The sequence below is a fragment of the Mytilus edulis genome, chromosome 1 (genome assembly GCF_963676685.1).
Source record: "Mytilus edulis chromosome 1, xbMytEdul2.2, whole genome shotgun sequence".
Lineage (NCBI taxonomy): Eukaryota > Metazoa > Mollusca > Bivalvia > Mytilida > Mytilidae > Mytilus > Mytilus edulis.
The window spans coordinates 25,896,212-25,910,516 of NC_092344.1; the positions used below are offsets into that span (position 1 = coordinate 25,896,212).

The 14,305-nt window shown below is 32.0% G+C and overlaps 1 protein-coding gene and 1 long non-coding RNA gene across 2 annotated transcripts in view; one reads left to right on the forward strand and one right to left on the reverse strand.

Moving 5' to 3' along the window:
- The window catches only part of LOC139528698 (uncharacterized), a 493,302-nt gene that overhangs the window by 110,806 nt on the left and 368,191 nt on the right, over positions 1-14,305 (forward strand). The gene's annotated exons all lie outside the window — the stretch shown is intronic.
- Positions 1-14,305, reverse strand: part of LOC139528679 (receptor-type tyrosine-protein phosphatase mu-like) — a 154,172-nt gene that overhangs the window by 76,587 nt on the left and 63,280 nt on the right. The window contains exons 7-12 of the mRNA XM_071324801.1: positions 8,863-9,069; positions 8,374-8,502; positions 7,237-7,374; positions 1,324-1,467; positions 405-539; positions 65-202 (exon numbers count right to left, since the gene is read on the reverse strand). Of these exons, the coding sequence (XP_071180902.1) occupies positions 65-202; positions 405-539; positions 1,324-1,467; positions 7,237-7,374; positions 8,374-8,502; positions 8,863-9,069 (891 nt within the window). The remainder of the gene's footprint in view (positions 1-64; positions 203-404; positions 540-1,323; positions 1,468-7,236; positions 7,375-8,373; positions 8,503-8,862; positions 9,070-14,305) is intronic.

Here is a 14,305-nt window from a genome sequence, read left to right on the forward strand (position 1 = left end):
AGTCCAAGAATTAATTATAGACAATTGCAGACAGTTGTCAATCGCGTTGGTCAAATAAGCATACCTAAAGTTTGGCACTTCACTCCTTCGTAGCTGTCTATACAATCATAAGAGCAATTCCCTTCTACTCTTTCGCAGGACCTGTTGAAGCATGTTGCACACTGTTCTTTGCAATTGAAACCATAAAAACCAGGATCACATTCTAAAATGATTTATAATATTTAATAGTTTTTAAAATGAGGACAGTTTGTGCGAAACAAATTTATATACATTTGAATCAGCAAAGTTCTTATTTTTATCTCTGGAATATTTACCAATGCATTTGTGATTTTCTAATCGTATATTTCCTTACATCAGCTCGTGAAATATAGTATGTAGGCAATGTGTGAATACAGACAACATACCTTTATCACAAGCGAAACCATACCATCCTTTCTTGCATCCTTTAGCCGAACATTTACCGTTAGATGTCTTGCAAACGTGTTGAAGACAATTACATTTACTTGCACAGTTTATGCCAAAATACCAGTCGTCACATTCTACAGACAAAATGATTCATTTGTAACAAACACAAATATAATAGTTTCAAAGTTACTTAATTTCAAGAATTTATAGTTAAGACTTATTTTAAATCGTACACTAGACTTAAAATAGAAGTTTAGAACTTATTTGATATACGAATATATTTCAATACTTTTTAAGTGATGGAATATTGTAATTATGTTAGACTAGTTAGAATTGTTTCAATAACCAGGGGAAAAAAACATTTTAGATAATGTTAAGTTATTCTCTTGAATTCATAAACAATTATTATTTGGTAAAATATCTATTACTAAACTCAAAGCCACATGAGGGAACTGCACACATGTACGTAATGACAATATATATACACTATGCTTTGATGTAGAACAAAATAAAAAAAACAGCTGCTTTTAATCGCATAAATTTCAAACATATCGATTACCTTTAACTATATATTGATCCCTGTTTGATGAACAAAACCGAAGTGAATAGTTTAAAGAAGGATTAATATTTTTATTTGTTCATTTTATTGGGTAATATTGGACATAATATGAATTCATAGCAAACCACTTAGATAACATAATTCATTGGAAAACTCACAAACCATTATTTGTAAATTCGACAATTATATCCATGTGAAAAATATGAAAAACTTTGTGAATGCATAACCAATTATTAGAATTAATATCTTACTCTAAATCACTATGTTTTAGGATGGTAAATTTAATATCCATCTTAATAAGAACATCCATGTATTCCCTTTGACATCAAGTGATCATCTCCTATGCTATGATAACTTACCCTGATTACAGTATGGACTTTTTACATAGCCTGGTTCACATTCACTGATATTGCTGCAGTAGCCAGTAATCTTATCACACAGATTAAAAACGCAACCCGGGCATGACTGTGAACAGTTGAATCCAAAAAAACCAAGGTTACATTCTAAAATTACAAACTTACAAATGTCCATTATTTTTGCTCAGATATCAATCTGGATAGCAAAATGTAAGTAACACTCATTTTGAATAAACATTTAAAAAAATTTGCATTCCCGTTGATATTAAATCCTTTACAACTATATCGAGATATGACTGTAATATTCTGTTCTGCGTATGAAGAAATGACATTAAAAATAAGGTGCACACTGAATTACCCGCGTACAGCGTTATTTCATAGTGTGCACCACAATTGCGAGTTTATTTCGAATGAATGAAAGAGGTAAAACATACAACTATTGATGACGTCACGGTAACACGACAAACATATGTCTATTAGTTTATTGACAAATGCATATTTCATATGATCAGCAGATATGTAACATACAAAAACTAAGGTATAAGCATATACACTATAACTTAGTTTTTGTTTGTTTCATAGTCCTGTTATGCGCAGATTTATTTGATAGTGAGAAACTAAAGAGGATGACTGATGAGGAGAAATGTTTTTTTTTCTTGTGTAAGATATAATTTGCATTTTTTCTATGTCAATATAAACTCCTGATATTCGTCTTGCTTCAAGTTTTTTCTCAAATACATTTCGTTTGTACGATTTCAAAATGAGAGTCAATAGTGTAATTATTAAGCTATCTTAACAAATAAAGGCAACAGAAGTATACCGCTGTTCGAAATTCATAAATCTATAGAGAAAAAAGAAATCCGAGTTACAAACTAAAACTGAGGGAAACGCATCAAATATAATAAAACTACGACACAACAAAACCACAACATTAAAATGTAACACACACATAAATGAACTATAATTTAACAATGGCCATTTCCCTGACTTGGTACAGGGCATTTTAAAATAAAAATGGTGGGTTGAACCTGGTTTTGTGGCATGCCAAAATTCCCGCTTAAATGGCAATGTTAATTATAACATTTACATGACATTATTACATGACAGGACTACAATACAAATAAATGGGAGAAAATATAGGACAGAGAAAAAAACGATTAATAACAACAGGTACCTGGTTATTTTAAATATTTAATTTAATACGCCGGACGCGCGCCACGTCCATACAAGGCAATACATCGACGCACAGACGAAAAACATTTGAAAGCCAAAACAAGTACAAAGCTGAAAAGTACTGATGACCAAAGGTTCCAAAAAATTGTTACCAATACTGCAAGGTTTATCCAACTAGGGCAAGAACATTCTTATTATTTAGAATAATACATACTTTTGCAAACAGTAAATTTTATAAAATGACTATATAATAGATACACATGATTTAACTGAAGTGGTGACTAGCTACAGAACAAAAACGGATACATTTAAGAAATTCACAACCTTGTTAGCCATAACCAGTGTCAAAATGACGTCACATTTAAATTTCTAAAATGAGTTCCCAAAATTATGAAAGAATGTAGATGAAGTTCAAGTTTAGATTTGTATGACTTCTCTAGCCTTTATTGTATACAGTGAAAACTACAATACTATTTAATATCAAAATGTAGTGGTCATTAAAAAAATGTCACAAAGCAATGCAAACCTACAACAGATACTTTTTATACATCAAAGTAAATAATGATGATGCAGATTAATGACTGTTATACGACAAACGGCATATTAAATACATATGCTATCAAACAGGGTTGGCAAAGTATCACACGCCCGGGAAAACCCCTGTGGGAAAACCCGTGTTTTCCTGGGCAGGGCAATACTCTCAGAAATTAGTTAAACTGGGCCATACTAGGCAATATGATTTGTAACGCCGATTTCAACACAAAAAAGTAAAGACTTGTTGTAGTTTCTTAGAATTATAGCTATGATAACAATTACAAGTTATTTCTAGAAGGTTGAAAATTCAAATTCTTCCTATTCTCAAACTATGTAGGCAGAATACATTTTAGGATACCTCGCGTATTTCGAAGCAGTGTTTCAATAATTCAAACTTTGAAAAAATTGTTGCAGTATTTAAGTGAATTGTAAGTTTCATTGCTATGGAATCATGTTCCAAAATACATACCCTGCAGGGTAATGTCATTAACACAAGTCATATAGAAATGAAAAGGGTGACTATTGGTATATAAACATATATGTCTTCTAATCTGAATAATTACATATTTAAAAAAATTGTGATATACAAATTAATACAAAGAATATTTTCACATGTAATTGTTACCTGTTTATATTAGTTTAACATATTTGAAAAAAAAAGAATTATTTGGCTTAATGTTTACAGTTTTACAAATCTAGCAAAGAGGTGTTTTAATAGATGTTTAGGAGAATTATTGAGAAAGCCTTTCCAATTAAGATGTGTCTAATATGCTTTAATGTACATGTACACTTGTCTCAGAGTCGCTAGAATAATACTTCCTTAAATGCATATACTTGTACTATAATACTCTCAAACTATACACATTGAAAAAAGTAACACCTTGATTTTTTAAAACTTGAAAAATCAGCCTCTGATTTTGGATGGAATATGATAAAATAATTGTAAAATAATATTGAAACATAGTTAATGATAACATTGGCATTAAAACGAAGAAAAATGTATAAAAAAACGTTTTAATCTAACGACAATTTTGATAACAAAATTAAGTGTTTTTTTAATAAAAGACATGCATTTTACAACTTTCACTGTAGTCGAACTAAACAATGTCAGACATTTCAAAATTAATCTTAAGATGATTGTTCACATCATGGTTGATCGTTATACGCCAAAGAATTAGTACTTTGTGCGCAGCTTCCATTAAAACGGATAACCGCCTCTTAACGTCTTCTAATTCCTGCCATAAGTCTACTTATTTGTTGCTTATGGTAGTAGCAACCTTTCCTGATAAAATGCATTGTTTATTTCATGACGTGTTTGAACTGGGGTGTCCTTTCGCGCACTTTACGCTCAATAGTGTCCCATATATGCTCGTTATGGTTCGAATCCGGGCTATGATCGAGCCAAGAAAGATACACAGAACTCCATTGGAACAGTGGATCTTCCTCAACGATACTAATTTCCAACTTTGTCGAGCTCTGCACTACATTGGATACGGGTAACAGTGTGTCTGTTCGTAAGCAAAGGTCCCACAATGGTCTTATCGTACGGTAACCAGTAGCGATGAGTCGATCTCGAATATTTCTTGTTTAAAGGCTCCTGTATGGCCACCACTCTATTATAAGGATTGTATTGTTTGCAATGGGTTTCCTTCTGACCAACCTTCATTATGCTTGTTTTTCCCTAGCAGATGTTATAGGGGGTCTTCTTGATCTCGGTAAGTCTTTAACATCGTTTGTTGCATGCTTTTTATTCTCAAAAAGACTTATAGTGGAATGGTGATGACCAACAATACGTGCAATGGTCACAGCGACATACCTGCTTCTCCCATGCTGATAATCTGCCATCGTGCTGCAGTTAAGAGTTGTGGATTACCATATACAGGGTGTCAATAACATAACTTTATAAGCTTGGTTATTTAAAGTGTTGAAAACAATGAGGATTAAAACATATGTTTTACTGTATACGGGTACAGTAGCTGCAGGTGCAGATAAGAACTTATCGAGTCGATATTTATTGATTAAACTCAGGTGAAATTTAAATAATGTTTAGCTTATTCTCTTTCAACAAATTAGATCACAAAAAAATAAGTAGTGTTTTTTTAATTTTAATTTCAATTTGGTGTTGTAATACTTTTTTCCATGTGTATAGTAAACATCGTTTATAAATACAAATGTGTTTATAAAAACCTTCAATGTGTTGCATTTGGGTTTGACCACTGAATAATTATAACAATTCAGGCCAGTTTTTTTATATTATTTTTATTATTAAATACCCGGTAAAACCCAATAAAACCCGGGTTTTCCAAGTAGTACTAATTGGGCCGGGCAATACATAAAAAACCGTGTTTTTACCAACCCTGTATTCAAGACGAGAACAAGATTATATCTGTAGCTGACATACAAAATTTCTTGATAAACAACATAGCTATTACGTGTTTTTCAAAAAACCATCGGCATTCATCTGGAAATCAAATGTGCTCTTCTTTTTGCCGACTTATTCTTCAATTCATATGAGGTTAATTTTATATAGTTACTTCTTGGGGGGGGGGGGAGAGCTGAATTAAGCAGTTTCCTTTATTTTCACTTTCCGCCACAAAGATGATGATCTTTCGTTAAATGATTCGAAATTTGGTTACTTTTTTTAACGTGTGTACCCCTTCGTGCTTGAGATAATGAGTACAGCAGATACAATTAAGAGTTATCAAAGGTACCAGAATTATAATTTAATACGCCAAACGCGCGTTTCGTCAATACAAGACTCACCAGTGACTCTCATATCAAAAAAGTAAAAAAGCCAAACCAGTACAAAGTTGAAGAACATTGAGGACTTAAAATTCCTAAAAGTTGTGCCAAATATGGCTTAGATAATCTATTCCTGGGATCAGAAAATCCCTAGTTTTTCGTAAATTTCAAATTTTTGTAACAGGAAATTATAAAAAGTCTACCTCACAACTTTACTTACATTTAGAAATTGACAATTAGTGTCGGTTTAAAGCAAAACTGTATGACAAAATATATCATATCAGCTTCCAAATTGCGAACCTTACTGCAGGGTGCTTGAATTCCCTAGTAAGATTTGCTTGATACGCGGTTGATGATTAAAAGGTAGTTATTAAACCAAGATGACAGATGATAGTCGATTTCCCCTTAATTTGGTAACTATATTCATGTCCCCTGATTGCGAACGTGACCCACTGAATAAGAAGAAACACTGGATTTGTACTATTAAAAGTAACACGACGTGTTCCCCATGTAGAGCTTTATATGCTTAGTCCAGATCACCTCAGGTTTTTTTCTTAAGTATTTAATGCTGTGTTTTGTGTACTTCGGTTTCTTTTTTAATGATCTTCAAAAGTGTGTAAATCTTTTTTTTTTATGTCGTCCGGCAATGTTTTTTTATGTCGTGTCATCAATGGATAATCACATAAGGAAACAACACACATTTACTTCATCATTGAATAACAATAATAACGAACTGATCAATCAACAGACACGTTGCTTATTTTGTAAGACAATACTCAGACGGTCTGGAAAGGTATACATCGTATGATAACTCCACATTATAGTTGTCATACACTTTAATCAAATAAGAGTTGTTTCCATCTAGATTTGAAAATCAAAAGATAATCTGAAAAATCCATAAGGTATCTGGTCAACACTTTGTTAATTGACAAGTCAATGACAAGTCAATCAGTCAATACATAGACTTTTGTTAAATGGAAAGTACACCATAACAATGCTTTTTCAATAAGATTATAAAAATAAAAATATGGACCCAAAAATGTGCATTTACTGCACAAAACCAGCAACATTGATTTAATAGACAAAGAAAGTAATAATAACTTTTCAGATGAATATATAAAATATGGTTTCAGTTGCACGATCTTTAGTCAATCAAATTTGCATTATAACTGATTATAGGTGGTATATACCATATAAGAGATAGGAAATAATGTCCATACGATGAATTGGTTATCATTTCAAGTCCCTTCTAGTGATTCTGACACTCTACATGTAGTTTCAATAGTTCATACATCATATCATTCAGTAGATAGATGTTGGTTTTTTTGCAATATAAATGTGTGCTCTGAGTGTGCCATACGTAAATTAAAGGGACCACATAGAAAATGAACTGTCAGCATGGTCAGTGTGTGACCATGAATAAACGCACACGTATACTTTATTAGGTAATCATTTTTATTAGCAAACCTTGTGTGCAGTTATATCCTTCCCATCCTTCTTTACAACCTCCAATGCATTCACCAGTAACATGATGACAGTGTTGACTTACACAGTTTTCAGAACACTTCCTACTACAATCGTTTCCAAAGTATCCAGTAATACAAGCTGTTAAAAGAAAACAGACCATAAATGATTGTCAGTCTCTTACAATATTATAGAGCTGTTAAAAAGCATGAAAACAAAACTACTTTGCAGCAAAGGCGAATTCGACTTTTGCGTCTGTAAACTTAAACTTTTTAATATAAAGGTATATACACAGTTTTTGTTTGTTTAAAAAAAAATGTGAAATGCTTTCAGTTTGTAGATTAATAAAATAGTTTTTACACAACATTGTTAACAGTTGAGATATATTTTTTTTTATTTCTATCATATATATAAATGCAAACGTATGCTAGACATGAGTTATTCTGTTTTAATATTTTTGTTTATCAGGTTTAAATATTTAGCTTAGGTCCCCATTTATAAACATTTGAACCTCGAGTATTACTGAAGAGATAGTCATTGTAGACATGTGCATTTGGTCATTGAGATTGGTAACTGGAATGTAATAAATTTTAACCTACATTGGAAATTTTTATCTGTATTCTTAATAATTCAAAGTAAACATTTTAGTATTATATTTTAGTGATATTTTTAAAAAAGGAATTGAAAGACAAGGGCCTGTTTGAAGAATTAATTCTATAGATTGCGGTGATATTTATATGTATGTCTGAAAAAGTAATATATACTAAGCATGTTTGAATTGTCCTATATCCCTGGAAGAAGTTTACAAAACATACAAAAAGGTTTGCCACAAATTTCATGAATCTCTTGATCATAAATCATTATCTGAACCTAGCTCTAAACTAATATAGGCTCTTCTTTTTTACAAATTATAATATTACTGGATTAAAATAACCTTTATAATATCATTTTGTTCTGCACCAGGTGTCCACTTTTACAAGAAATGTCTCTTCGTTGCTGCTCCGAACCAAAACATTTAAAAAATTAAAAAATAATCAAAACACAAAGAGCTCATGAATAAAAGAAAATTATTTATAGGCAACGTCGTGTCGAATTTCCGTGTTGCATACTTCGAAGCTTTAAATTAAGAAAATGTTTTACCTTGGTCACATTTCTCCCCCATCCATCCATTTAGACAACCAGACATACAACGCCCCGTGTCTAGATCACATGGTTCTATACAGTAACATACATTTTTACAAGCATCTCCATAATTTCCTACAGGACATCCTGTGCGTAATATGAAATATATATAAAAGATATAAATAGCATTCACCTGTGTTCACCTTTCTTGGTAAATGAAACTTTCGTAAGGAATTTACCTTATATAAAATGTGTAACTCATAAGTGGAACATGTTATGTCCTGTTTTTGTAGCTTACACACTGTACATGTACATGTATCTTTGTACTAACACTGTTCCTCGCGATATCAATTTTATGAACTTAGTTAGAAGTAGTATATATTAATTTCGTGGAGACCGTACAATGTGTTATGATAAAGGGAAAGCACATACCACAATTATCATATATAGCTTATATAAAAAGTGTTATTCTTTATTAACAGAAACAATACCACATGTGAAACTTACCTGCAATTTCAATTTCACATATATCTATATTTCGCATACCATTTACTACAGGTGGTACAAACATAATATATCTACAAACGGCATGCACAAGTATATATCCAGTCGGACGTTTATACTTGTATAGCTCAATACTGTGAGACCCAGACCGTGAGCTACTTGTATTGGAACAGTATACTGCATAGTTACCACTAGGTATTGGTTCTGTATCTACAGAAAAAACAAACTTAAGTTGATCATTAGATATGAAAAAAAGAACATCTTATATAGACAGATAACGTCATACAATCTAAAGAACTAATTCCATTAGAGTTGATTGTATAAATAAAAGCAACAGTAGTATACCGCTGTTCAAAACTCATAAATCCATGGACAAAAAACAAAATCGGGGTAACAAACTAAAACCGAGGGAAACGCATTGAATATAAGAGGAGAACAACGACATAACACTAAAATGTAACACACATAGACAAAATCCCACGAGAATAACAAATATAACACATATATAACATCAAAACCAAATACATGAATTTGGGATAGACAAGTACCGTGACACGTCTTATCGCAATGTGAATTTACACTCAAAAATAAGAGAAAACAAACGACACAACGTTATAATGTAATACACACAGAAACGAACTATAGTATAACAATGGCCATATTCCTGATTTGGTACAGGGCATTTTTAAAGGAAAAAATGGTGGGTTGAACCTGGTTTTGTGGCATGCCAAACCTCGCACTTTAATGGCCATGTGAAATATAACATCAAAATGACAACACAGGACTACAATATAAATAAATTGGAGAACACAATTGACAAAGAATCACACGAACAACAGCCAACAAAAGGCAACAAGTTCAAAATTTGAATACGCCAGAAGTGCATTTTGTCCACACAAGACCTACATGTGACGCCCAGATACAAAAGTTTGAAAGCCGAAACAAGTAAAAAGTTGAACAGCATCGAGGACCAAAAGATAAAAAAAGTTGTGCCAAAAAAGGCAAGGGTTTTCTGTTAGTTACCAGAACATCCCTATTATTAAGAATAATTTATACTTTTGCAAATAGTAAATTTTATAAAATGACTATTCAAAAGATGTACATGATAAAACTGAAGTATTAACTTATTACAGGAAGCAACTGAAATACATTTACAATACCAGACATTTGAAAAACAAAAGTAGACACATCCGAATAAGTTTAAACCTCAACGCCAAGTGATGTCCTATTTGAGACTGTGAAAAATGACGAAAAAATGACGTCATTTGAATTTGTAAAACAGATCATCAAAAAATGAAAAATGACGTCACATTAGAATGAATAAGATAGAATTAGGATTGATTAAAGATTATATATTTGAACTAAATACTGATATTGCATTAAATAACAAAGCACATTTTAATACTTATTAATATCAAACTAAGATAGCAATTAACTGTATTATAAAACTATGTCCGGTTTGTTTTGTTTTGTTTTAAAAACAATAAAAGCCACGTTTGCCGAGTTGTTGCTTAAATTGATAGTCAACTTTGTAAATACAAAAAAATATGGTATGATCGACAATGAGACAACTTTCCACTAGAGACAAAATGACACAAAAATTAACAAATATAGGTCGCCTTCAATAATAAGCAAAGCCCATACCATTTCATACAATATATCTGATAAATTATTTGATAACGAATATTACATGTTTTTTTCTTTTCATTTTCTTTCTCTCTTTTTATTATTTTTATTTGGGACTTTGTTTTCCGGAATCAACTTTGTTATCGGTATGATCGGTGTTTCATTAATATTGGGCACAGTGTTGTTTCTTGATACATATATATAGGAAGATGTGGTGTGAGTGTCAATGAGACAACTCTCCATACAAATAACAATTTAAAAAGTAAACCATTATAGGTTAAAGTACGGCCTTCAACACGGAGCCTTGGCTCACACCGAACAACAAGCTATAAAGGGCCCCACAATTACTAGTGTAAAACCATTCAAACGGGAAAACCAACGGTCTAATCTATATAAACAAAACGAGAAACGAGACATGTGTCGTCTAAATAGTATTATTATTAGTAGGATTTAACTTATGTGATTATATGTGGTGAGTATTCAAGTTCTCTGTAGTTATCTATTGATTTCCTTTATGCCGAAAGGTATATTTAATATTTAATGCTCAGGTAATTGAAGTATAAAGTAAAGTTTAAGTTAAAACAGTCATCTGAGATTAGACAATTTTTTTCCACAATAATTAATTATCGTATGGATACATTTATACCGTAAAATTCTTTTAAACCGTTGTAAATACACATTTTTGAAATATAAAAAAAAAAAAAAACAGTATAATTCACATGTGGTAACTTTTGCATGACTGAAAATGCTTACAAACATAGATTGTGTATCTTCGACATGCATGCTTGAACCCGATAATAAATATTACCATATTTGGCTTGTGTACAAGAAACAAATTTTGTACACAATTTTCAGTGCTTCGTTCAAAGATTAATCCTGATTCATTTGATCTTTGCAACGAATCTATTTGGTTTTAGAATTATCTGATCTTTTTTTTTTGTTATCAAAATTATTTATTCTGAGAAAAAATATGCTTTGTTTCTTGAGAAGAATACTATAGTAAATATGTAATTTATATCAAAGTATGCAGTATCTTCAATGGTGTACCCTGTTACTAAATTTTCTAGGTTATAATGTTCTTTTCAATATCAAGGGTTTTCATTAATTTCATTACTATTTTAAAAAGTAATTATTAAATGAGCAATTGACAAAATCAATGTTCAACTTCGTACTTTATTTGGCCTTTTTTTTTTACTTTTTTGGATTCCAGCGTCACTGATGAGTCTTTTGTAGACAAAACGCTCGTCTGGCGTATATACAAAATGTAGTCCTGGTATATATAAGTTTATTTACAACCACTGGGTCGATGCCACTGCTGATGGAGATTGAATTCCCCGAGGGTATCATGTGCTGACATGAATTCTCATTGATATGGTTATATTTATAAATTAACTGTTTACAAAATTTAGAATTTTTGAAATACTAAAGCTTTTCTACCTCAGGCATAGATTACCTTAGCTGGATTTGGCAAAACTTTTAGGAATGTTGGTCCACAATGCTCTTCAACTCCGTACTTTATTTGGCCTTTTTTTAACTTTTTTTATTCGAGCGTCACTGATGAGTCTTTTGTAGACGAAACGTGCGTCTGAAGTATATACAAAATTTAGTCCGGGTATCTATGTATTTATTCATAGTCATTTTTTTTTTACAATGCTTACATAAGTTGTCCTTAGTAATTTTCGACTTATGAAAAAGTTCATAACTTGGCATTATGTAGTGAATAAGTTTCCATCTAAATATTTCAATCTAATATCAGTGAGATATCGTACAATAAAAACCAATTCAATTTATAACTTAAATGTTCCTAAAATATTTGTTCCCAAATGAGAAAAATATCTGGTCTAAACCACCTTTCTTTCAGTGTGAATATTTCAATGAGGTCTTTCCTGATCATTACGGGAGTAATTGTCCTGTGAGTATGTTTTTAGTCACTACCAGATTTAACTTTTGTTTTAATAGAATCTTCAGTACGATGTGTTGTGTCCCAATCAATTGGTTTTTTTTTCTGGTTTTTTTGACATATATATTTGCCTTATCCAATTTTGTTTATATTTAAGTTTAGGTAAGATGATCGTTTCAGAGATATTACCCTGTTCATCAATCATCTCATTATATTAATAATGTCCATGATGTCACTTATTACTTCTGGCGTATTAAATTTTAAACCTAGTGCCTTTTGTAAGCTATTATTCGTGTGTTTCTTTGTCAAATATGTTCTCCTATTCATTTGTATTGTAGCCATGTAATGTTGTGTTGTCATTTTAATATTATATTTAACATGTTCATTGAAGCGGGAGGTTCGGCATGCCACAACCTTCCATTTTTTCTTTTAAAAAATGTCCTGTACCAACGTCAGGAATATTGTCATTGTTGAATTATAGTTCGTTTCTAGGTGTGATACATTTTAACGTTGTGTTTCTTTTGTGTCGTTTGTTACCCTCTTATATTTGAGTGTGAATTCACATCAATATAAGACGTGTCACTATACTTTTCTATTCCAAATTTATGTATTTAGTTTTGATGTTATATTTGTATTCTCATCGGATTTTATCTAATGCTTCGTTCTTTTCTGTGTGTGTTACATTTTAATGTTGTGTCGTCATTCTCCTGTTATATTTAATGCGTTTACCTCGGTTTTGGTTTGTGACCCGGATTTGTTTTTTTCTATCGATTTATGAGTTTTGAACATCGGCATACTACTGTTGCCTTTATTTATCAAATTTTCTATATTTAAGCATTTTCCATTAAAACGAATAGTATCGTTTCCCCACAAAACTTGTTTTCTAATTTCAAGAAAATGTTCGGATACTTCATGTTATCTCCTTTTACACTTATCCAATCTTAAATTAGTTGTCTATAGATGTTAGTTAAATATTGTAACTTACTTTATCAATGTCGTTTATACTCTATACATTCATTTAAAGCTTCGGTCACACCTTACCGGATAGCACGAATGGACGCCTAACGGATGAAAATAAAAGTTTTCCGTTGACCAAATTGTTATCCGTTGGGAGTCCATTGATGTACTGACCGAATAAAACGGACGTGTTACGGATGCATAACGGACACACACCGGATATGCAACGGACACGTACCGGACAGAACGGATGTCGTACGTACATTCAACGGATGAGTACCGCATAAAATAGACACCTAACGGAAGCGTACCGGATAAAACGGATGAACAAGATATACAGAAAAATCAAAGGCGACAATAATATAACATGTAAATCGTATATATATTCAAAATATTTCTGTGTAACTGGTTTTGGTTTGTTTCCTCAAAATGCCGCCAAAGAGCAGTTTCTTGCGTGAATAACAGCTGCTTGATTGTGAAATCGTGGCCTTACTCTAAGATCGATTATGAATAATAAGAATTAATGAACCTTAAGAAATCAGACATACCAATAATTGGCATTTGTGACGCGAAATTTTCAATTGGCATTTATCCGTTTCAGGTCCGTTCATCATCCGTTTTATCCGTTATACGTCCGGTAGAAGTCCGTTTCTCATCCGTTCAACATCCGTGTTATCCGTTAAACGTCCATTAGAAGTCCGTTGGTGAATTTATATTCCAGACCTCCTACGGATGTATAACGGACACGTAACAGAAACAAAACGGAAACGAAACGGTAGAGTACCGTACAAAACGGACGCCTAAGGGACGTTCAACGGACAATTCATCCGTTGGACGTCCGTTCATAGGTTTTGAACATGCTCAAAATTTTCCACCGGACAGACCGGACGTCGACGGATAAAACGTACGCTTAACGGACATGCAACGGATATGGACGGACGTCTAACGGATAAGAACGGACGT